At 38.9% G+C, this 25,331-nt stretch overlaps 1 protein-coding gene across 1 annotated transcript; it reads right to left on the bottom strand.

Moving 5' to 3' along the window:
• Positions 1–2,112: 2,112 nt before the first annotated feature.
• Positions 2,113–15,922, bottom strand: DAZL (deleted in azoospermia like). Its single transcript, XM_077782311.1, has 12 exons — positions 15,805–15,922; positions 15,741–15,763; positions 13,473–13,607; positions 13,086–13,177; positions 11,662–11,713; positions 7,447–7,513; positions 7,000–7,133; positions 5,669–5,749; positions 4,858–4,914; positions 3,733–3,834; positions 2,892–2,990; positions 2,113–2,166 (listed from the first exon to the last, which is right to left on the bottom strand). The coding sequence occupies exons 1-12, from the start codon at positions 15,920–15,922 to the stop codon at positions 2,113–2,115; spliced, it is 1,014 nt and encodes a 337-aa protein (XP_077638437.1).
• Positions 15,923–25,331: the final 9,409 nt, after the last annotated feature.

Raw genomic sequence — 25,331 nt, 5'->3', positions numbered from 1 at the left:
ACAAATTTGCAAAATGCTCCAACCAAGCACTGATTTCAGAAATGCCTTAAGTCACAGCTGTACTAAACAGATGTTTCAACTTTCTGAATGCAACAGGACAGATGTACTTACTGGTTGTGTGTCATGCTTTCTGTTACGTGCTACAGGGTGCTTCAAAAGAACATTAAAAATGCATGGGTTGCCCTACAGGTAATCAGCTAGCAGAACCAGCACAACATGATCTAATGGAAGAAAAAATGTATTATGTTTCATAAGGCCTTGACTATTCCCCTGCATAAAACCTCTCAGCATGCCTGTAAGACTCTAGTACCATTTCAAGTACACTGTACAATCAACTTGCTCACCACATGATGCTGTGCGTAACACTTGGTCAAATAAACAGAAAACATGTACTCTATGTAGGCATCTTCCGGTTTAATCTGTTCTTTTGGTGGTGGGACTCTTCAATGAGACAGCTATGCATGAAGCCCTTTGTATTTTCTAAGAGCTACAGCAGAAAGCCTCAGATAAGGTCTAGGGCAACCAAGCCAAAAAGAAATCTGCATTTGCAAAGAAACTACCACCTTTTATCAATAAACTGACATCACAGCTTTCAAAGCACATACAGGCTGTTTAGATACTGGAAGCTGGAAAGGCCACAGTACGGATTCAGTGCTAAAAAAGCAGCTTTATTTTTTTTTTTGCAAGGGTTAACACAGAAGTTAAAAACAATAAGGCCACTGTCTTTAAAACAGCAGTCTGAAAAAAACATGGCAAATCAGTATCATGGGAACACTTAATACTATCTTCAGTAACATGAAACAGTGAGTAGAAAAACTGGTATGGGTTTTGCTTTTTCCAGGTTAATTTATGCCATCAGAACATCAGTATTACAGTGGCTCAGAAAAACTTATCATCATTCTTCCCCCACTCTCCTTTAATAAAGCTTTATCCAGAACACTCCTGGAGAAGCAGTCCTTGGACATTTGCTCTAGCCATACACCCTTACATATCTAGTTCCCTTCTACATATTTCACTAACATGCATTTCTGGCTAAGTCTTTGCCAAGCCATTACTATCTCTAAACCTTCAGAAAATGTCAAGTTGAACAGTCCTAAATAGACTCAAATATACATCTTAAGAGAGGCACATTTTTCTTTTATTGTCTGGAGAGATTGAGGTGTTTGAGTAGAAGAAAAAAATCAAGCTAGGATCCTACATATAAAAAGACTGTTCTCTTTTCTCAATTCTACTCTTTTGAAGCTTCAGCTAGCATCTACACAAAATGAAGATTTGTTACTATAGATTTATAGTGGAAACTTCACAGCATAGTACATTTTTAACAGTTTTAACAAGTTATTATTTAGATTTGTTACACCAGAAATATAGGAAACCAAGGCAAAGTAAAAAATTTATTTCACTGTTTCACAATACACACCTAAAACCTACATGATTATTAAAACAGTCATGCACCTGTTCTTTAACAGTTTGCATCACATAACAAAGGTTTATATAACTGCAGTATTTTCTCAGAAGTTTAAAATACAGGTATTGCTAAGATTTTTCAAGTAAAAAACCTTGTATTGGCTGGCTGAGTGTCCAATACAGGTAACATTCTTGCATTTAACTTACATACAGGAATTTTAGGATTCTCTTCATTACTCACCCAAAAATAATAGCAATGCTCAAGACTGCAGGTACATAGACTGTCATCAATGAACATAATCACACTGATTATGTCACCTAAAGCCAAGCAGGACTTACAGGGCTTCAGCTCAGTTACAACTTCTCACCTTCTTTTGCACTGATTTAAAAGCTCAGTCTTCAAATCTCTTGGGCAAAGAACTACTTCCACTTTTAAACTGCAAGACTTAACTGGTGAATGTGAGTCAAATTGTAGTTAATGAAAAGCAACGTGTGATATGCAAACTGTACCTTAAAGCTCAGAGAAAAATCCACATACAGGAAACACGAACAACTTCAAACTACTCAAGCGACAAGAACAGTATCAAAACAGGTAGAACATGAATACAAACATAACCTGAAGTTACTTTGCGAAATGTTACATTCTGTATTGCTAAATTGAACTGTAGTACCATCCAGTTAATTTAGATACTTTGACGTCTTTGTTGATCAAAGGGGTTTGTGTGCTGTCTTTCCTCTTCTGAAGTGGTATGTCCTACCCTCCTGGGATGGGATAGAAAAGAGGACAAAAAATAAAATTAATCAGAATAAAGGAACCAAAGTTTTATGAAAACTATTTTCATATATCCTGTACTCTATTCACCCCTCTCCAAAACTGATAAAACACAGCTTCTGCATTCCCGTTTCAGAGTACGCCTGTCTAGTTCACATATCTGTTGTTCTACAAAAAGGAAGCGAGGTCTTAGAAATTAATAACCCGACTTGGAATGTAATCAAGATTGCAAATCTACAAAGACTGAACACATACAGCAAAAAAATGACAACCAGCTACCAACTTGGATTATGATTTATTAGTTAAAGCAGAGACAAAGCATAACTAGCCACCATTCACAGTAGCTACTTCACTGTACAGACTATCAAGGTTTAAACTCAACATCCTCTGTCCAAGCTAGGGAGTAATCTAATCTACTGCTTTCAGCCATGTCACTGAGAAATGACTAGCCAGACTTATGCTCTAATTGTTCATTAGTTGACTGTTCAGCAATTTTTATGCTGTCCTGATTAAACCCACTGAACCCAATTTCAGCACTTCTTTCCACCATTAAGCAACTGAGAGCCAAACCCACACATCTCAGAGCATGTACAAGGAAAAAAAAAATAAAGTGGCATTCACAGATATGAATTGCTTCATCTTTATGGTATCCTGTAGGTGAACACACTGAAGGTCAGCTATGTTTCAGGGATGTAATTTTACTTTCACTACATACCTCTACATTGTTGTCTTGTGATACAAAGTCATTTTTCAGCTGGTTCTCACGATTAGACAGACAGGATAATACTGTTTGCATGCCCCTGTCCACAGACTTCTGAAATACAGTTATAGGTGCATATATAGTTATCGGTTATTTTCTTTGTTAGGGCATTACTAGACAGCAATGCCAGTGTGTCACAGGGTTTACTTGGAAATCAGGATTCCTCAACTGCCTTGTGTTCCCTGAGATACTTGTAATTTTTTTTGTCCTCACCAATCTTCTAAAGTTACTAAGTCATTATCCCCCCTTCAGTGTTACAGTGTAAAAACAATTCTAATCAGTGACATGCCAGTTCTCTTGTGGATGAGGCTGACAGCTGAAAAATGAAATTTCTCGTTTAGAAAACTGAACTCGGAGCCAACTGTTCACTAAATTAGGGCCACCTTCCACAGAACAGTGAGGAAGGGAGAAAGTTACCAACTCAGATATTTGAAGCTTAAAATACATCTAAGACAGCAGGCAGTGCTACTGAATCTACTTTTTTAGTATCTGTAATTTTCCCTGGAATTTCTACAGAATTAGGCAAAGTCTTGTCAGTAGACTTGATCGAGTAGAACAGACTTTATCCAGCCCTCAGCACTGCAAACAAGCACTAACAATTTCAAGGAAATGCGACACTTCTGGAGTTGTACACAGAAGTCAGATACATATGACAACAGGCTGAAAGGAGCAACCATAACCTTGATTTCTAGGATATCTGTCAGAGGCCCTTGACAAAGCTTCATAACCCTAACATACAAATTTCTGTGAATGGCTTTTATGATAGAGAACATTAAAACTTTGATAAAGAACTTACCTTTTGTGGACTGCTAGGCAACTGCACAGGCTCAGGAGCAGCACATTCCATCTGTGCAGCTCCTGTATCTTCAGAGCCATGATAGTTCGCTGAAGTATACACCTATAGAGGTTTAAAGTATTACAGTGTTTCAGTAAGACTATAAAAAACATGCAGAGTTATGGTGTCGCTGATCCTCACCTATTCGTAATCTGTGCCAACTTTATCTTTGCAGTTTTGGTAAATTTCATGAGTGGGGAAGTACTGTATCATGACCTGTTTTACTAAGACAGTTGATACTTAAAAGTTGCTTAACTGAGATAGTTCTAGAACAGTTGTCTGCTCCTACAATCAAGCTGGTAACATTGAACAAGGAAACCCCCATGCACACCTACTCTAAAAACATTTTGGCCTGCTACCATTGAATTGTAAAGTGATACACTATGGCTGTATTACATTCATGGATATTATAAAAAAAAAACACTATTTCAAGCCAATAGTGCAATCAGTATTTCAGTGACTTCTGACAGCTTTCAGGAAAAGAGTACCATTGACAAGAAAGTTATATATTACAGCTTTCAAACACTTAATCAAAACTGCAGTCCATAAATATACCTAACTACACAAAAATACCCAGAGGGCAAGTTTAAATTTTGACATTGTAAACAAATAGAGAGTCTTTCTCACAAGTCACAGAAAGCAAGGAATTTTTTTAGAGGCCAGCAGCACCATCTACAGTTTGTAGTAGCCTGGGAAAATTTTTTAAACCTACTAGAAGGAACCAAAAAATTCATCAGTATTTGCAAAGAACATGGAGACTTTAAACTTAAAAAAAATATTCTACATCAGGTCAACTTATTTTTCCTTCAACTTTTCCTGAAAAACCAACTCCATTTTATTTAAAATTCCAGAGTTCTGTGACTAGAACATGTAGTTCTAGTGCCAAAAACAGGCAGATCTGTTCCACCAGGTAACTCAAAAAAGCACATCAACAGAAATTCTGAAAAACTACATACTCTTATCAGCAATTAGATTTTTATACACCAGATTACACAGATCCAGACAAACAGACTTTTTAGTATCAAGCTGTAAACCCAATGTGCTAATTAAGAAAATAGTTTCAGAAGTCTAACTTTGTACACTTACCGGAGTTGGAGGCATTACATAATTTCTTGGCTCTCCAGCAAGCCACTGTGGTTGGGCCTTAAACAAAAATTGGACAAGAACCACCTTTTACTAATTCATTTCCAACACAGACAAGTAACTGCTCTGTAGGAGCCACTGTTTATAGCATTTCTCACAAAACAATTAGTTAATACATAGCCTTATATCCAGCAAGATACTTTATTTTATTCAACTATCACCTTCTCACTCCATGAAAAATTAAAAATATTTCTAAATATTAGGAAAATAAGGGAAACCAAATACCTACATTGAAAACCAACCTCAAGCCTCCAGCTGCTTTCAGTTGCTCCTAGTTTAAGACCAGTAACAGGACTTCGCCACACACTTCACTTGTGAGTTCAAACCACGCTATCAGCTAAGTACCTTCTCTGACATTTTTATAGTACGAGAGAACATTCCCTTCCCTCTATATACATCAAACATTTTATCATCTGATAAGATTGATTCCAAGTACCTAACATCCCACACTACAGCATGTACAAATGCAAAGTACTCCCACAAGTGCTACTAATTCATGCACTTTTTTCTGATTTCAAAATTGTTTTATCACAGTATATTTAAGAAAAAAAAAAAGAAACTATAAAAAGAAAAGAGTATGCTAAGTTACTCAATTTTTCATCACTATTTTATTTTTGCTTTGGTAGCTGTGAAGAACTGAAGGAAAATAGATTTCAAAGAACGAGAAACACAAAGTTCAGACTTCAGTTAACACTTCATTCCAACTTTGTCAGATATCCAGCAGCCTTTCTGCTTCTACTAAAACTTTACATACCTGATAGTTGTAAGTCGGTTGATATCCTACGGGGACTTGCGGCTTTAGCAGTACAGTTGGTGATGAATTGTATGGATAGGGCTGTAAATAAAGCTTTTTTTAAAAAAAGCCCACAAGTTTGAAGCAAGATACAAGTATGATATTTGTAGAGGTATTAGCTAGAAGCACATTTTTAGAAGCTACACTGTTATTTCAATTCCTGAGCAGACTAGACTCACAATTTAAAAGCAACCCTTAGATTTCCCACAGGGCTTGCTTCAGCACTTCAGGCACTAATAACATCTATAAAGTCAGATTCCAAGTCTAATACCTAAAAAATCCCACTTCCGCTTGTAACTGATCTTTTAAGCAATTTCAGAAGTGCAAGTCATGCAATAAACTTTGAGTAGATCTGAAGCAGATCTAGTCTGTCTGCAGATCACTCTGAAGGATCAGTTTCTAGGAGGCAAAGGAAGTACTCCAATTAAGACAATTTCCTAGTATTTCTTTCCTGAAAGTACTATGACACAGTGTTAACCTGGAACCTTTTCAGATTCTTCAGAGATAGTTAAAGGCACATTCCAGCATTTAAAAGAATTAATGTGCTTACATTAATAAACTAAGGAGAATCATCAAGAATACTATTATCAAGCTCTCTGCCTTGCAAGAATGTATTTCTCAAAGTTTGTTCTTCCTCTTTGCTTAAGATACACAAAACAGGATCAGTTTGTAGTCAGTACTGCCCCATCATACAGGCTAGTAAAAGCCTGATCGGGTTCACTTACAGCACAGGACTCATACCCAGGCCACAAACAGTGTACCCACACCTCAGTAGGAATGGCCATCTGAAGTACCAGCAATACTGTGCTGGGCACAGCTATTAACAGCAGATGCTGTAACACAGTTCTCTTGTAACACAACAGCAGTTTAAAACCAAGGATATGTTTGGCTAAGAGAAAAGAAGCTGAGAAGTTCTGATCCCAGTCTTGGTTTACAAAGATACATTTAAAATTTCATAGTTTATTCTGAAGCCACACACTAAATCTCTGGATAAATTTCATCTGTGACAGGCAATAATAATCTTCCCTTCACTTTCAACAGTTCTCATTCCTAAATGATATCTCCCTCTTGTTTTATAATGAGTTAACATCACTGAATCAAATTTTCAGGGTTGCTGGCATTCCTTTGAAGTGGTTTGGAGTTGGGTGCTTTTTACTGGGGAAGGCAATATGAAAACGGGCAGCAAGATCAGATTGGAATCTCAATAATATGTACTCCAAAAGTCATCCGTGCTTGCACCTTCAAAAAAATATTTCATTATGATTCAAAATCAGTGTCAGGTGCAGTCTTACCTGAACATACTGTGTTACTGGGTTCATGACAGCTGGAGGCTGCACATATGTCTCCATACTGTGATTACTCCATACATTCTGGAACTGCGGTGGAGGAGGACCAAGAACTACTTGTCTGGGCTGCACGTCAGAATCTTGTTTTGAAACAGATAAATAGTATTAAGACATTACTGCAAGTATTTCATTAAGAATCAGAATTCAAGTTGGAAAAAACTTTAAGGGTTTTGAGTCTCAAATTTAATTCAGTATTAACGACCTTGTATTGTGCTACCAACCTTATTAAAACAACATCATACAAGGGAGGTCACAGAAGACAGAACCTAGGTTTAACTGAAATATACTGTATCAGATAAAAAGTATTTGCAAGGGTAATGACATATCATTAAGAAAAGACCCTGCTATATTATAATAGCTGCAACATGAACAAATTTATTTATATATACTTACTTGAGTTTTGTTGTTTTCTGATTGCTGGCCCCAGTTTCAGCTTTTTACCATGGAAGTTGATTTGTGACTGAAAGAAAGAATAACTGTAAGCTGGGAATCCGCAAGGTGAGAGGTTTATGGGATTTTAAAGAGACTGGACTGCTTCTACATCACAGTACATCAACTCTCATAAAGGCTCAACAGCCTCCAATCTCCTCTCTCAACACCATACGCCTTTTACCTCAGATTTCCTGCAGTGCTCCATCTGCCTACTCACCGACCCTCCAAAATTATGTATCCCTTTCCTAATAGTAACATGCACTACTCGAAATCGCAACTATGTGTCAGTGACTGTTAGCCCAGCAGTTTCCCACGTAGAGGCTTTAACTATCCCTGTCTCAGTGAGAGTACTATTGCAGAGTGACTAGTCTAAGGTTTCTACTGAAAGATTTTTGGTTTAGCCCTATTAGCACAATTTTGGTACCAAGCATAACGTCAGTATTGGATGCAGGCAATCTGTCTACATTCTTTATCACGTGCAACTCTACAGAAGTGCCTGCTTCAGAAGAAAGTATGTGGTTTTGCAATTTTTTCCTATTTCTGTTAAAGGGAGTGCTTTGAACAGGCAATAACAACTATATTGTTGCCTGTAAAACGAGAAGGAATATAATGATTTAAAAAAATCTTGCTCATTCTAATTTCTATCAGTATGAGAAGACAATTCAACAGATATATGGGGGTGTAAAAGGTGCAATAACCTGACTAGGTTTGACAGGTGGACGTTTTTTGATTTGTCTTTTTTTCGGGGAAAGTGTCTTGGTTGATTTTGGGCATTTTTAAATTAATTCTGGAATCCTGTTGTGCCCAAAATAATGCAACTACCTTTTCCACCTCAACAATGAGAAATCCTAGGAGACAGGCCTCCCCTCTAAATGAAAGGCAACTTTCCATTCTGAACTGTAAACAGATTAATGCTGGACCAGAGTGCAGATACAGACCTAAAGCAGAAGAAAAACACTGTCAGGCTAAACAAGGCTACAAAGCCTTGTTGAACAGGCACATGAAGACAGGCACCAAGAGTAATTTTAGTTAGAGAGGCTCTATCATGTTAATCTACAGAAAACACTGTGACCACTCAGTGCAAGTAAGACCTGAAGTGATTTAGTGCAGTAGCCATTGTTTACAATTTAGCTCTACAACACCCATATTAAATTCTTCCTTTCTTCAATTCCCTCCAAAAGTCAACAGGTTCTGTCTGAACATGCTTCTTCTTGACATGGCAGGAATTTGTACTGCCTGCAGACCTCAAATGTGCACTGAAAAGAAAATCCACAATATGCCTCTGGGTCTTCCATGATCTCTGGTATAAAAACTCACATCAATAAGTTCTATATTAATAGAGGAACACTGTAGGCACCAGTTTTGAAAAAGCACACAAAGATCAGTGATGTACATGGCTCAATGCTATTCTCCATAGCAATTATTACCTCAGAGCAAGCATTCCACACACTGATGTAGCACAATAAAAGTAATCCATAGTAAAAAGTAAAAGGTACTCATGAAGTCTTGCTCAGTACAGCAGTCACTGTATATTTTTGTCATCATACTGTCAAGTAACAGCAAGCTTTTAAAATCTTTTGGTGAGAATCAAGGATCTCCTGCTGGGGTTCCATTACTCTCCACTTTATTCAAACATGCTCTCTTCCCACTTACAGAGCTGGATGGCCAGTAAACACATCTGCACATCACAGAACACTACATTTGTGCCTGGCACATCCATCTGGATTTGTCTTTCTGATCTACTTCCCTATCTAAGAGCTTCAGAAGCAAATGAGAGATTGTTCATCCTCCACAGACACAGGAGTTTTCTGAGGCAAAGACTTCAAAGAGGCAAGTATTTCAATACATGTTATTTTCACAGTAACTGTATTCAGGAACTGTGGAATAAAGAAGGAAAATAAAAAGCTTTGTCTGCGGTTTGTGACTTGCCCATGTCTATCAGAACCAAGTACCCGATCTGGTTATAAGCACTGAGATTTAAAATTGCTCTGATACCAAACTCTCAAGATCAGCAGGGCTGTAAACAGTTCTTACCCCTTCATCACCTGTGTTAGCTACAGGAAAACTGTATGGTGACAGTGTTGTGGTTTAACATAGTTTGGGGTTTTCAGTTAAGGAAAAAATCCACTAACTATCCACTTCCCTGCAAGGACCTTGGCAGCTTCCTTCAGACCTGACAAAACCAATCAGCTGGCTAATTTTCAATACTGACACCCTGTTAAACCACTTAAAGCTGAACACACCTCTGTGAAATCACATTTAAAAATTAACAAACCACAGGAAAAGCTCTTGCTTCTGGCCGTTGAACTCTGGCCGGGCTCCACCACACAGGTTGGTGGAAATTCTGCCACCACTGAGTTCCAACCACAGCCTGGCCCTACTCTGGCTGTCGGCTGCTAAGCCATCCTGCTGGCACCACAGAAAAATCATGTGGCTAAGAACAGAGGTGGCCCTGCAGCCCCACAGTTAAGCAGCTGGAATTAACTGCGGCAGGGGCCCAAAAGCAGCCATGCACCCAGAGTGGCTGCTGCCCAGCAGAGATCACACAACCATGCCCACCCTCCACGGCACAGTAAGAGAGGCTCCTCTCCCTAAATGAACTGAAGGTAAGATTTTTTAAAAAGTGGTAAACTGACTGAAAATATCAAATTTGTCTCTTCATGTTGTCAGTAGGAAAAGAAAGAAGAGTTGGGGGGAGGAAAAGTGTTCTGAAGGTTTATTCTGATTTCTCAATATTCTTTTTAGTCCTGTTAATAAAGTTTTCTTTATATCCTTTAAAGTTTTGAGCCTGCTTTTCTCTCCTCCTAATCCTTATCTCGCAGCAGAAAATGAGCAAGTAATTCTAGTGAGTGCACCGGTGTTTGGCCAGCACTAAACCCACTATACACAGGAACAGCCATAGCACAATCTAGAAGGCTCAGAAAATACTTGCACTCCAGGTAGCATCCAAATGCACAATTACTGCTAGAGAAACTTATTTCAACTACTGAAGCATAAGTAAAAAATACTGTCTTCCATGATACTGTTACTCCTACGCCCTAGGTAACCCAAAATGTTATTGTATTTCATCTATCTGTGCCCAAAATTGTTACTGTCTCTTAAGACCCTGGAGCCAGAAAACAACCATGGGGCAAGAGAGGGGCAAGTGCCCCAGTCTTTTGAAAGTTCAAAGCAGGGACAGAGCTCTCTCTTGCCTCGTGGTCTTTGCTCAAGGCAGAGGCTCTGCTCTGGGGTTCCCCTGCCCCTCCCCCGCTTTTGTCTCTTGCATCTTGTACTGGCTCAAGGTGAATTCTGTGACTGCCACCATGGAGCATCCCTGCAGAAGTGAAGGCAGATCCACCCCAGCCCAGCTGCCTGGCCTTGCCTGGCTGTCTGCTGCCAAAGAAGACAAATTCCTCTGTGCGTTCTAGATCTTAACCAAGTACGAGCTGCTGAAGAGTGCCAGCTGCATTCATCAATGAAGAGGTAAGAAAGGGGAAGGTTGTCACAATTTTCCCCTTGTCTTTTGAACTATACGGTTGGTCAGCTGCAGAGGCCACAATTTGGGGACAGGTGTCACTCCACCATTTCAAGTTTCTTTTTGTTCCCTGGGAATCCAGGAGATTTCAGCAACTTTGTAACTAGTGACTATTACTGTTATAATTCTGCCTGTTGCTATTTCCTTCTTCATTAGCAAACTGAAATTTTTTCACTTATATTTATCCATATTTGTTTCTTCTTATTGGTGGAAAAGGATTGGTTAACCAAAAGGAGACATTACTAATTTTAGTGTCCCACTTTAATTGTGTTAAACCAAAACGTCCCAATAACTGAGTATCTAGATTTCTGCCATAGCAAAAGGATTCTGTGACAATCAACCACTACAAAAAGCAAGCAACCAGACATACTCAAGGCTTTCAAGCACAATAAATGAGAGCAATCAGAAACAAAACCACAGGAGATGTCTGACCAGGCCAGGCTAAAAACTAATCAGCTGAAAACTAATTTGCTTCTTTATTTAAGCAAATACATAAAGATTTTACCACCAGTACACATTTTAGAAAGCTAATCTTTTGGGCAACCCTAGACTTTTTTGTGTCCTAACTTACTCTACAGGGTACGTAACTTTGCTTCCACAAACTTGTCCCTAGCCTTCAAACCTCAACTTCTTAAGAGTAATTTGGACAAAGAGCTTACCTCAACTATCTTTTGAATATCCACATTGTCCAGGAAAGACACAAATCCATACCTAAAACGGAAGAACAGACTACTCAGTAATCATCAAATCAGTTTCATTTGATTATTAGCCAAATTCTTTTGAACAAGACCAGTTCACAATTTGCTGGGTACATTATATTGCACATCAAAATTATCAACTAGGACATTAGTTTATTATTCAGCCTAAAAAAGTATTTACTGCTTACTAGCAGTATCTAGGTATGGGGTCAAATAAAAGAAACTAAATATCAGTGTCAGATTTTAGAATCACATTAAATAGAAAATAAGGGGTTATTTTTTCATTTTAACTACTCAAAGTAAGTACTGCTGTTAGTATTAGCAGCTCAGAAAGCTAAAAATTTAAATAAGATCTGACTTATCTTTAAATTTTGTATTTTCTACAGAGGTCTGGATGAAAGTAGGCCTTACAGTAACAGTAAAATTATTGAAGAGGTTTTTCAATTTATTTCACTGCCATCTCTAGTTTATCTGGTCTATACAATTAAGAACATTTCAGAGCATTATAGTAACAATTGTGTCCCATTAATGGAGTAAGTCAAATTATTATTAACACTTGTAACATACTCTGGCTAACTGCACATCAGGGTTCACTTTGTAAACTAGCTAAAGATATAAGAAAATGAATTTTATTTCCAGCTCTTCCATTGCTACATATGCTGAAGAAAAAGATGTGACATTCTACGATCTAAGCATAGAATCTAAGAAAAACTGGGCTGGAAGGAACTTCAAGAGGATCCATCTCCTTCTCCTCAGGAGGGAAAAGCTCAAAACTGGGATGGCTTCCTCAGAACTCAACAGGGTAAGGTCCTTCATCTTATTTAAGGGTTTCCCCACAGTAATCCAGAACTCTTCTACATATATATAAGGGAATTTCCTTTGTTTCAACTTTGTTCACATACTTGGTTTCACTCTTCACGCAAAGAAACTCGGCCTGTTTTACTCTAGAACTTATTCACAAGTGTCAAGAGAGAGCACAGCCACTGCCCTAAATAAGCCATCTTAATTCTCTTAATCATCCTGAACTGTCCCCAGATTTTTAACTACTCCAGCCAACAGAACAGTCTTATAAAAGCATTGACTGTATAAGCATCACATGAGTTAGGCTTTGCTTCCAACGGCTGAGTGACAGTGAGCTTCTTTTCCTTGAACAGAGAGGCCAAAGTCAGAAAATTAATGCTATTCTTTGTAAGATTATACAGATTTAGTTGGAGGCAGTATAGATTTACTAGTTTCACAGTCTTAACTCACCACAACAGAAAACTGCATCTACTATTAAGGCTTATACATGTCAAGTGTGTTGCTAAGTATCTGCTCATATCGCCTATTACAGAATGCTGTCCACATAAGCAGCAACTTAAAACAACTACTCATATTCTACCCACCCTTTTGAAATACCAGATCTGTCAGTGATGACCTTCACCTCCTTCACAGTACCATATTGTTCAAAGACACTCCGAATTTCTCCTTCATTCACCTACAAGAAAACAAGGTCTTAAACATCTCCAAAAACATTCAAGTGCTTAGAACTGATTTAAAGCAGAGAGTACCATTTCTTAAAATTATTTTCCACTACCATAAGAACTAAACATGTTCCAGAAATCTCCTATAACACTTCAATACCTTCAAGATTGGCAAATATACACACAAAGAAAAAATAAAAAGAACCCCACCACCACAAAGTAATAAAAAAATCCACACTCAAACAGGACCAAAATTTCCACTGATGTACACCCTTTATTAATTTTGAACTACTAAAAGTGTATACATACCCTTAAGTCAATTCCAGCAACAAAGACTGTGTTTGGCATGATTTTTCCTTCTGGTAAAACATAGCCCTGACTGACTGCTGCTGAATAGGCACTGCCCTCCATGGCGTCTGAGTGCTGGGTTTCCACATGCGCTGCCTAAAAAATTTAAACAAAAATACTTATTTTAGTCAACTAGATTACATTTTAAGACACCAGAATGCCTGCACCTTCTTGCAGATATAGCAGGGGATGAGGAATTTCAATAGCACAAATGGACCATTCATTGGTTCTAACACTTCTCAGTTCAAATTAAACTGGCTCTACAAAATCTGGCAGGAAGATTAACATGAAGTGAGCAGTTTTTCACCCACCTGGTATGCTGCTTTTGTTTGGCTGCATACTCAGCTAAAGGACATTAGAACTGAAATCTGAGATGATAACTCCTCAAGCTGACCTAACTCTTGCTTCTACTTTTTTCTTTCTGGATGTGTCAGTGAACCAAGCTAGAAGTGGTATTCACTTTGTCGTGCAAGTTCTTGGCAGCCCTAAAACAGGAAACGGCTCTCATAAGAGGTGCCCAGCCAGCACCAGCTGAAGGAAGCTGGTAGCCATGGACACTGGTGATAGCCACAGATGCTGCTGGTACACCTGTCACACATGGCCTTGGCCACCATGGAAGTGCAGTGTTCCTGCCTCACACTAATGACGCAGAATTTTCAAAGAAAATTAACTGATTTAACACTCTCACACATTATGTACCTGCAAGAAAGAATAAACAGACTACTTAGGCATTCTGGCAAGCTGGGAAACATCAAAAGTAAGATTAATATACATATTTCCTAGAACTTGAAAAGGAAATAAAAATGCACAGTGGTAAAATTCTCCTAGAACAAAAAAGAAAATTTCCCTCCAAAGCCACTTTTCAAGTCCTCAGTACTATCATGGAAAATGTTTGCCAATTCAAAAAAATTACTGTCTTATCTAAAGCCAAATAATTTTACCAACATAGCACTATCTGAATTAACAGGTTTTTTTCTTCTCTCGTCAAAAAAGAAAATTAATCTGTTTGCTCCCTATTATTCCTGCAAATATGAAGTTTAAACTGATGAGGGGAAACCGGTATAAAGGTCCTCCTTACAGCAGTCAGAAGACTAGTTAAGAGTTTTGGCAAAAGAAAAGGTAGAAAAGGACTAGGTGGAGGAAATACCTGCCTACCTGTGAGAAAACCCTGGGCTTGGTCTGGGGTCTCGTGTGGTGGTAAAGTCTCTCCTTCAACCCGTGCTTCCAAAGAAAAACTCTGCAGCCTCTTGTTGTTTGGTTTCAAGGCAGTTTATTGTTAGTTATCTAAAAGATTGTCTTCGCGGGGTGCGGCTGTTTGGTCAGCGGCCCAAGCAGAGACACACACCCTGACACCCTCACTGTCTGCTGTCTTCTTCTCCCCCCGGCCCAGGGCTGCTGCTATCTTTTATGATATATTACGTATTACATGTTTATAGTTTACCCCCCAATACCTACTACCTATATAACAAAGTACTTTTTTACTCTAAACCAATCTGTGAGTGCCAGCATCACCGAGAACATGGAGGCAAGGAAGAAGGAGGAAGAACAGGATCAGCCCACTTTCCTCCATCTTAGAACTTCTGACCCCCATGTACAAAGTAAAAACCCCCCGTCCCCCGTACAATACTAAAAAAAATTCCCCTCTGTTTTGTAGCTACTTTTACTATGCTATCTATCCCTTTGTGACTGCTTGCTCTACCTTCAAAGTTGGTAACTCATTCCATGGCTCAAACTCAAAATCACAGCTGTTTGCAGCTGCCGGCCAGGGTCTCAAATGCTTCTGACCAAGGCCTGGAACCTCTAAAAATGTCTGAGGGACATTTTGAGTTCCAACATCTACCCACGCGTGTTACAAACTTCACTCAGTTTTATGCTCATCCAGGAAAGAAAAACGTTCACTTTTTTTTTTTGGCCACAAAAGCTCATGATTTCTCAGGCTTCTCCCCTGGCCTCAGCACATTCTCTGTTTAAAGTAAGCATTAGGTTTTTTGAGTTTTTTTGGTTTTATTTTTAAATTGAAGCATTTAACCCCGTGACCCACGTCCCGCTGGGCGGACAGTGCGCGCAGTCGCCATGCCAGCGCCGGAGCCCGCGGGAAGCACATGGCTGCGGCCGCAGCCTCCCCGCTGGGCACTAAGCGGAGCTCTCGGGCCAGCACCGCGCGCTAGGCACAGCTTCTCCGGCATAAAACAAAAAACTCAATAAAAAAAAAAAGCTCCACCGCCTTACTCGTATAGCGTGAAGCGCCAGCGCTACAGTGGCAAATCATGTTTCTCAAACAAAAAGAACAAACGGCAAAGCAGCACGCTGGGGCGAGCCGAGGAGCCCGCAGCACTCCGGGCGACGCCCGCCCTCGGGGGGGGGGCGTTGGACCTCGGGCCGGCGAGGCGCCGCTCGCGTGCCGCCGCCATTTTACAGCCTCACACCCGGGCTGCCCGGCGCCGACGGGGCGCGGGCGGGGAGCTTTGGCGCTGAGAACAATGAAAGCTGTTCGCAAGCCCCAGACAAGGGGTACTGCCGGAGCCTACGCACACCGGGTACACCGCCCGCCACGGGCAGGCGGAGGGATGCCCGCCCAGCCGTGCGGGACAGCGCTATTTTAGCACCGCCACAAAATGGCCGCTCGAGGGTGTGAAGCGTGTTCCGACGCCAAGCCTCCTGCAGACCGTAACACCGATAGCTACGAGCCAGAGGTTCCCCTGCACAAGCCCCTGGCCTGGCAATTGCGGTATTCCCTCCTTCACCGTAACCGCTCGTCTCGCAAGGTGGTAAAACCCTCAAGACAGTTATAGCGCTACTAGCCCTCAGGGGTTCAGCCCCGTCGCCGCGTTACAAGGGGACCCTGCTCCAGCTGAGAGTATTCCCATCCCTCACCCCAAGAACAACCCGACAAAGTTAGTACTCCACTCTCCGCTCCGCTGCCCGCCGGGGGCCCCGCCTCAAAGCACATAACCCAGCAGAAGCCCGCCCGGCGGCTCGGCATTTAAACGCCCCTGCCCCACTGCCCCAGCATGGCTCACCTCCGGCGTTTACTCACCATAGCTAACACTTAATAAGGTTTTCAAACAAAACCCGTATGAACTTCTTTGAGAAAAACTAAGCTCAGGCGGTCACTTCTTCTCGACGGCGAAGCCGGGCTCCCGACGTCGATAAAGCGGGTCCGAGGTAATCCCGTTCTCTTTAAATAGCCCCACTGGGGGATGGGACAGGAGAGGCCACACCCTCCCTCCTCCCTCGCACGCGTGGTGCCCCCCCACCCCCTTGGCGCCCGGCTCCTTGTCCCTCGGTGTCTGAGTTTTAGAAGACAAAGGATCGAGAATACTGTAGCTTTTCTGGTTGTTTTTTTGGGGGGTTTTTTGGTTTTTTTTTTTTTTGAGGAGGCGGATTAGGTTGCGACTATCATTTGTGGCATTTTTGCACAGGAAGTTGTTGAGTGTATGTCATAGCAGCAGCAGCTCTTGCCTTTTTGACAAGAGCTTGTACTTTGCTTGTGGAAGTTTTGAGAATGGTGTGTTGTTGAAGAGGCTTTCACACGTTTTGAGGCAAATGCTCAAAGTAGCTCTCAATTAATGTTGTCACAAACCAATACTATGTAGCTGTGCTAGAGTAATCGGTCTCCATTACCCTGTGCTGAATTCCAGCTTTCTGCCCAATCACCAGTGGGCCAAGTTCTTTCTATAAGGAAATCTCTCTGGAAGCTCTCCTGGTTCTACAGGAATAAGATGAAATTTGGAAATTAGTTTTAAATAGCTGTTTGCCACTGGTATCAAATGTTTAGAAGAGATACTGATTTTAGAAGGTTCAAGGGGGAGGGGAACATCTCACCAAAATTAACCCAACCTCTGACTGGGCTAGGTCAATAAGATGTTTAATTTATGGTTTGGTTCTTTGGGTTTTCTTTGTTTGTTCGGGCTTGGAGATTTTGTTTTGGGTTTGTTTATGTTTTAGTGTTTTGTATGTTTTGGTTATTTTTATAGCAAAGAGATACAAGTGATCTTTGTAAAAGATGAAAAATTGAAGTGGAAGGCAAAACTGATGGAGTGTATTTAACATGTAAGATGGTTTTTCCAATCAAATTTTATGTGTTCTAAAGATTCAACTTTTTATACTCTCTTAAATGAATTAAATAAATTCTGTTAATCGGATCAGATGGCCTCTTGTGCTCAATCATAACACCAAGTGTTCACCTTTTCCAAATGTTATCTTAATAATCCAAAGTAGACTGCTGCACTGGATTTACATGTGACCCAGAGCTGGTTTAGGCAATAGCAATAACAAAGGCCTGATCACATAGAAGTGTTTTTGTTACCTATAGAAGAGATTTTGTTGAATCTGGTGGGGTTGCAATATTATCTAAAGGTAAGCATATGCCTGGGCTTTCATGCAGCTAATGCCCGCTTAATTAAATGGAAGGCATGCTGTACAATACTTTATCAGATCTTATTTGAAATGGCTGAGACTTTGAAAATGGGCCCCAACAATGAGGGAAAATAATACATAGTATCTACTTGGGTGTAATGGATTCATATTTGACCTTAAGGGTGGCAACAAGTGAGGCTGTTCTGAGCTTTTTGTACTGGATTTGGGTCAGGCTTGTGTCCTGTTTTCCTTAACTAGGCATTAGCTTCTAAAATTGGAGAAGATCTGTTGCTTAAAACAAAGAAGAAAGTAATTTCTTTTCTGCTGCCCATACATAAATTTCAAAAGGAGTGGAGGAAGTGGAGTAGGAAATTATTGTCTTAGCTTGTTTTAGAAATACTGCTATTACAATGGTTAATGCTTAATAGATTTATTTGTTAAATGCACTAAGTAGCAGATGAAGAAATAAATTTTATATTCTGCTACACCATGTAGTACTTACCACTTTAATATACAATTTTTTTTGTTTCGTTTTTCCTCTTTAATTAGGACATTGGTAAATAAATTAATTTAGTAAATCAGAGTAATTCAGTGAGAGACTGGCTTGGGATCTGATAGGCTGCAGTGGGTGAGAATTCTGCAGAAAATGTGATGAAAAATTACCAGTCTGATTACAGATAGTAGAGGTTGCATCTTGAAATTTAATACTCCTAAGTACAGGACTACGTGCTTTAAAAGTCAGGTTAGATTTAGTTTTCCTAGAAGTAGACTTAAAAGTAGATTGCAAGAGTAACATGTAGCATTTGAATTTTTGTAACATTTCTCCTAACTCATCTGCAATTTTGGGATCTTTTCTTGTGAATAATGTTGACTCTTTCTGTGAAGTTAAAGCAGCTAACTACTCCTAGGAGATTCATAAATATGAAGAGGAGAATATGAAAGATATATTCAAGCTATTAGATTAAGAACAAGAGAAGAAAGTCCCAATTTTTAGCAAGTTTGCCTAAGAAAAAGATGCTGAGTAACCAAAGAGGATTTGGATATCTGTTTTCTTTGTTTCCTACTTCATATTGAAGAGGGTGTCACATACATTTCACAGCAGGCTTTAAAGCCCTGAAGGGGTCATTCTATATCTGGTTAAACTTTGGATATTTCCTTTGCTGGTCTTTGCATCAGGGTAGCTATTTAAGAGGATATATCATAATGTTCTGATGAACACCTGCCTTTTTAAAAAAATCGACACTGTTATAATGTGCACTGAAACCACTAGAGTATCCATAATCAAACCACAATCTATATTTTCACTAGCGCAGTAAAATCCTTCAAAATGTAATGAATCATTTGCTGAATGATTTTCCTTATATTTCCCCCCCAACTCTAAGAAGTAATGCAACACAAGTAACTTCTATTAAAAAAAAACCACGGTGAATTTCTGCATGAATAATGTTTCAATATTTTTCCCCCTTGATTTGGATGAAAACTGGAATATTATTTTCAACATTAATTCATTTATTTAATTTTCATTAGTGAAATTTGGAAGCTTATTTTTTCTAGAAATGACATTATTTTAGAACACTTAAATTAGTCTGATAATAAATTTAACTCATACAGTCAATAACTAAGTGAAAACTTAAGAGTTAAACCATAGATAACTTGAGTTATCTGTAACCTAAGTCAGGACATTGTTGAAATCATTGTATAAGGTTGTCAAGGATATGTTTAGCACTATCAATAATTGTGATTAGCCTTTAGGCATTTAAATTCAGACAAAATCTAAATTTAACCTTAATAACTTTAACCACTATCGGAAAGCTGGTCCACACTTCAGCTTGTACTACAGCATGACTGAAACATTTCAGTGTATTGCACGGGTATGTAATATTCTTCATCCAAACATTCTACAAGAATGACTTAAACAAGTACATAGGAACAGGTAAAGACAGCTGTGCGTGATTCAGATCAAAAGTACCACCAGTTTGGTATCTTCGTTCAGAGCAGCCAGGAGTGCCTAGAGAAAAGATGTGAAGACAGGGCAGGTGTAGAGTGATTTTTCTTACTTTTAGTTTCTCCCTGTGCTTGCCAGCCTCCAAAGCATGTCCCGAGCCCCTTTCGAGACTGTATTTAATGATACTCAGTGATTTTTCTGTAAAGTTCTCTGGTCTCTTTTTCAACTTGCGCTTAATATATGCGTAAGAGTATTTAACACTGAGGCCCACAGGGCAAAAAGGCATTGCATGGAAAATGTACTTGGTTGCTTAAGCTTTTTTCCTTATAATTAGAGTAATTTCATTTACAACATTCCATTTCATCAACACTAAGTAAGACAGAATAAAAGTAAAATATATTTGTGAACAATTTCTTCTTGCTATCCTCTGCTTCCAGTACTGCTCTGAATTACAACAAATTGTATGCATCTCTGGTTTCTAGAAAGAGTTTTTTCACTGCACGGGGAGTTTGAATATCTGTCTGCTTTACAATTAGATTATTAGTAGGTTCTTCTACCTTTTCTCTAAACTTACAGACCCTGAAAACTTTTCTTCCCTCACCATGCTACAAGTTCAAATTGCAGTGAGCCATTTTCCTTCATCAGAGCATTTCACCTTAGTGTCTTGTGTTGAAAAAATAGAATATAGAAGCCAGAACAAACAGAAAAATACTGTCTGATATTGGTCACTTCCTTGCAGAGCATTACCCTTCCATCTGCTATGGAGGAAAAAGGAGGAAAAGCAGCACCCTTTATTGCTTTTCTGTGTACTCTAGAATGGGCTGCCGTCCTTTACAAAAATATGGCTTGGAGAAACCTCTCAGCTCTCTGCTTTGGCCCTGATTTAGCCCATCTTTCAGGCAGTTGTTTCCTTCTGGAAAAACAACAACTTTCACAGTCTCCATTTTATATTTGATTAAATAAACCCCAGCTGTCTGTTTTTTCTCATTTTCCATTTTTATAAAAATTATTATCTGAAAAGGATAGAACTGAGAGAGGGATAAAGGTGTTTTAAAACTTTCTCTTATACAAAATCCTAAATCAAAATTATATTTACAGTATATATTATAAATGGTCTGATCTTTTTAAGATTATTCCTGACCACAGATAAAAAAATCACATGGGCATTTAACATGATTGAAATAGTGACCTGCAATCCTATCCAGACTCCTAATACTACTGTATAAAATTGGGAAACCCTAAAAAGAAAACATATAGTCTGCAGATACCCACTTGTGTTTTGAACCTCGGACAAATCCTTATCATTTTTGGACTGTTTTCATATATGGCTAAAAGTTACAGGCTTCTTCTTTATCCTGTTACTGCTTGATCCATACTGTGTGCTGACACCGTGAAGAAAGAAAACCAGCAGTGGATATTTGCCATTTTTGTTCCTCTGAGGAGAGCTATTGCTCGATACAACTAGCCAGCCATCAGCGCCTCACATCAATGGTATCTGCCCTATTTGCATCTTACTACAGCAGACGTGCTCCCGCTCCGACAGTCTGGCGGTGATAAGGTCATTTTGTCTATTGCAGTGTTTGTACTCACTAAGCTAGAATTAAGTAACTGCCTGCTAAATGCACTTGAGAGTAATTTTCCAAATCCTTCTCAATCTTCTCTCCACCAGGTGAAAATAATGTGAGAAATACATAGGATATTGACTCCATAAAGGTTATCATTGTGAGGTATTTCTCACAAAGCTAATATGTAAGGTGTTAAAAACGGGACCGCATTCCCGGTACTAAAAGTGATTTCAGTGTTTATTTAATAAAAAGAAAGGCCTAAAGCAAGGGGGCCCGCGGGCTGAGCAGGAGCGTTCCCGTCGAAGATGCTGCAGGGCCGGCGCTGGGTCTTCTGAGCAGCGATGTCCCCGACGTTCCAGATGGAGCAGCACAGATTCACTGGGTCGGATGCCCCTGTATTATCGTGTCCCTTTGGATTGGTTTCTTTTTGGATCCTTCATTTGGATGAAGGTTTAAGGTGCTTGATTGGCCCATTATAGTTCTGTCCAGGCTGGCTCGTTTCGCTGGCGGGGGAAGGGGGGCGGGGGTTGGTACAGATGCACTTTAGGTGTAATATGGTACGTTGAGTACCGTATTTCTTATAACTACTCTTTTAACCCCTTTTACCATAACCAAACTAACAATACATGCTCAACAATTATCAGCTATTTTACAACAGTTTCTAACATATTTTTAACATAAAGAGTTATAAAAATAAAAGTGCAATTCCTTCCTTTTTTATCCTCCACAGAATTACAGTATCATTTGGTGGTCAGTCATTTGAAAAGGCAGCCAAAAATATTTCTCAAGCATTCAAAAATGTTTGAATCAAAGGAAACAAAGAGGAGGAATGGTAAACATCTGTGTCTCCTTTTCTGATGGGTCTTTGCCACGAAAATGCTGTGAACTGTGAAACGGTTCTGACCCTCAAGGAGGAGCAAATCGTTTATGAAGTGAGAGGAGGGATACATTTAGAAGGCCTGAAACCTAAATGCCATTCTTCAGAAGCTTAAGTCTTGTGTGTCTTTGCACAAGTATATATATATATTATTTTTTTCTGTATCTATTCTAAAAAGTACAAATACTAATTTTTTTTATCAGATTCCTAATTTAATTGAGCTTAAAAGGAGATTCATACAGATAGACCTCTAAATTTAGGAATTAAAGCCTACCGATTGGGGTTTTTTTTCATCCTATTTGGTCACAAGTAATTAAAACAGTGTAGGAATGATTGTGATTTATGACATTTATGAGTGACTCATTTCTGAACAAAACAGTAAGTTTTAACCAAAATGGAATGAGGCACTTCTGTATTAAGACTGGCCCATGTGGAATTAATCGGGAACAGTTCCATGTGTATAAAAGCCTTAATTAACTTTTGAGTGAGTTTCATTTGCAGTGTCTTTGCTGGAATGTATATTTGGATCTAGATGTATATATAGGATACAAAATTACTTGTAAATCAGGTCATCTTTCATTTAGAGTTTTTGTCAGAAGTCTTAATGTTGATTTTTTTTCTTTCAAAAATCATATTATATATTGGTGGGAAAACAGAATTAGAACAAGAATTTAAAAAAATTTAGTCAATATGTTGTTCTTTCTGATTTTACATCACATGAGTAGCCCTTTCCTGTTTCTAAGTTTAGGTTCCTGATTTTATTTTAAAAATAAATAGCAACTTAAACCTCCTACATGCTTTAATTAACAAAGTTACTGTAGGTAATATTGAACGTTCTGAAGTAAATTTTCTCACTGTCAACTTTCATTGCTACAATGAATTTTTTTAGAAAGGTAATTTTATATATTAGTATGTTAATAGATGTTTATAGATACATTGTATTTATAAATTGTATCGCTGTCAAAGAACAAAGCAGGTTTCCAATACTTCTGAGTGCCTTTGTATATAAAATGTGCCCACAATTTAATTATGTTTCTCTAAAGAAAGAAATCTCTATTTTATTGCCTACTTTTGATATTTTCTTTCCTACCTGAATAGGACTGATGTCAAGGATATTTATATCACACCTTGTGATTGGTGTCCTCTGTTGGTGTGGCAGTGGACTTAGCAAATGTTGAGAAATGCTTTTTGTCAGGGGAAAAAAGAAACAAAGCTCTTATAATCTAGTTTCCAAAATGAATTTTTTATTTCCTTATTTGTGGAAGCATCAGTTACCAGCTCTTGTTTGTCTAAAAACTCTCGTTTGTCTAAAACTTCTGAATTGTCTGAATTAAAGTTTACACCCTTTCTTTTGTATCCCCCACTGCACAGGCAATCCTTGACTTCTTAATTGGAATTATGTGAGCAATCTGCTTGAAATTAAGAACTTTTTGTAAGAATCTGAGTGCTCTTTGTTTTGTTGTGCTTACGGTTTTTAGAAACATGGATTCCCTCATAGCTGCCGCAGTAGACAGAGCAGAACTATACAGATAAGTGGAGGTTAGCACAGCTACAGGTGCTGAGAAATAAAAATGCCTTGGGCAATGGACATGAGTACTAGGGGGGTACCAGGCTGAGCTAACTCAATACTCAGACCTGATACCAACCATTCAGTTTAACTAAACTGTTTTTTATAACTGTGATTGTACTGTTCTTGACACCCTTTTCTTAAATAGCTCCTTGTAACATTAGAGCTGAACACAAAATGAAGATTGAGCTGCAAAACCACCACTGGAAACTATCCAGGCTGGTGAAAATAACATACTTCAACACAAGAAGTGGTGAAAAGCTACTGAATTGTGGAGTAGACATTAAATCAAGTAAGAATGTCAGAATTTTACTTAGGGCTAGCTACAAAAGGTCATGAAACATGAGATGTCTTAGACACTTTTGGTTTGTTCAAGGAAATGCTATATATTCAAACTTACTATGAAATTGTTTTAAGATGGGGGAATAGGAGAGGGATTTAAAGAACTTGATACAGGTGGAATTGTCACCTGTCATGTGTATTCCTTCCTTTCCTTTGAAAGAAGAAAAATAATGAAAAGCAGTTAAATTTTAACAGGCATTTACCTTGCCATTTTTTGCTGTAGAGCTGATAGACAGAAAGAAGTATGTGAATATGAGCAATATAATAATCTCATTACACTTTGGAAGACTCCAGTTCTTTGCATGTCTGAATGGTAGAGTTTCAAAATTGACTTAGTAGTGGCTGAAAAATATTGTTTACATCTCATCATTCAGTATTTGCTGATATGAATGTAATTATTTCAGATTTACACCTCAACAGAGAAATGACAAAATTGTCTATTCTGAGAGAAAATATGTTCTGTATTGTGTTATTGTTAACATCACTGGAATCTTCCCTTGTTTGCCCACTGTCCTAGTTTAAGACAATTTATGGGGTAGAGACTCCAAGATAAACTACCTCCCCAGAGTTTTAACCTCTCCAGTCTACCAATAAGGAGAGACAAATGTGCAAGGATATAAGTGAAAGAATAACAGTTTACTAAGAGAAAACGACAATAACTGTGAAGAACTGCATTGACTTGTTTGTTCATCAAAAGTATGAAATTAGGATAAAAGGGGGGGGGGGGTCGGAGCATGGAATTTGCAGGCTTGGGCAAGGCTGGTAACAGCAAACAAAGATTGTGAAAGATCTTGCAGGACTGTCTGGAACTGATAACCGCAGCGGAAGGAGATCCATCACCCCCACTTGTCAAACCAACTACTGCTGGAACTGATAACCACAGTGGAAGGAAACCCATCACCCCACTTGTGCTGGATAAAAAGGGACTGAAAAGAAGGAAGGTTGTCAGCTTTTAGCGGAACACAGATTTCCCTAGCTGCACCCAGCGCTGTTTGCTTGCTATCGCTTGCTGTAATTAATAAAATTATTAATTGATCTTAAAAGGCTGAATCAAATTATTCGCCTCAATTTATAACAATAACCAAGAAGTACAAAGGCAAACGGTTCAACTCCCACCCACGATTCCGGAGGAGATCCTGCTCATTGTCCCGGGAACACAGACACA

Source organism: Lonchura striata, chromosome 1 (assembly GCF_046129695.1).
Source record: "Lonchura striata isolate bLonStr1 chromosome 1, bLonStr1.mat, whole genome shotgun sequence".
Classification (NCBI taxonomy): domain Eukaryota; kingdom Metazoa; phylum Chordata; class Aves; order Passeriformes; family Estrildidae; genus Lonchura; species Lonchura striata.
Note: the sequence above shows the minus strand (reverse complement) of the source record. Positions and strands in the feature narration are given on the sequence as shown.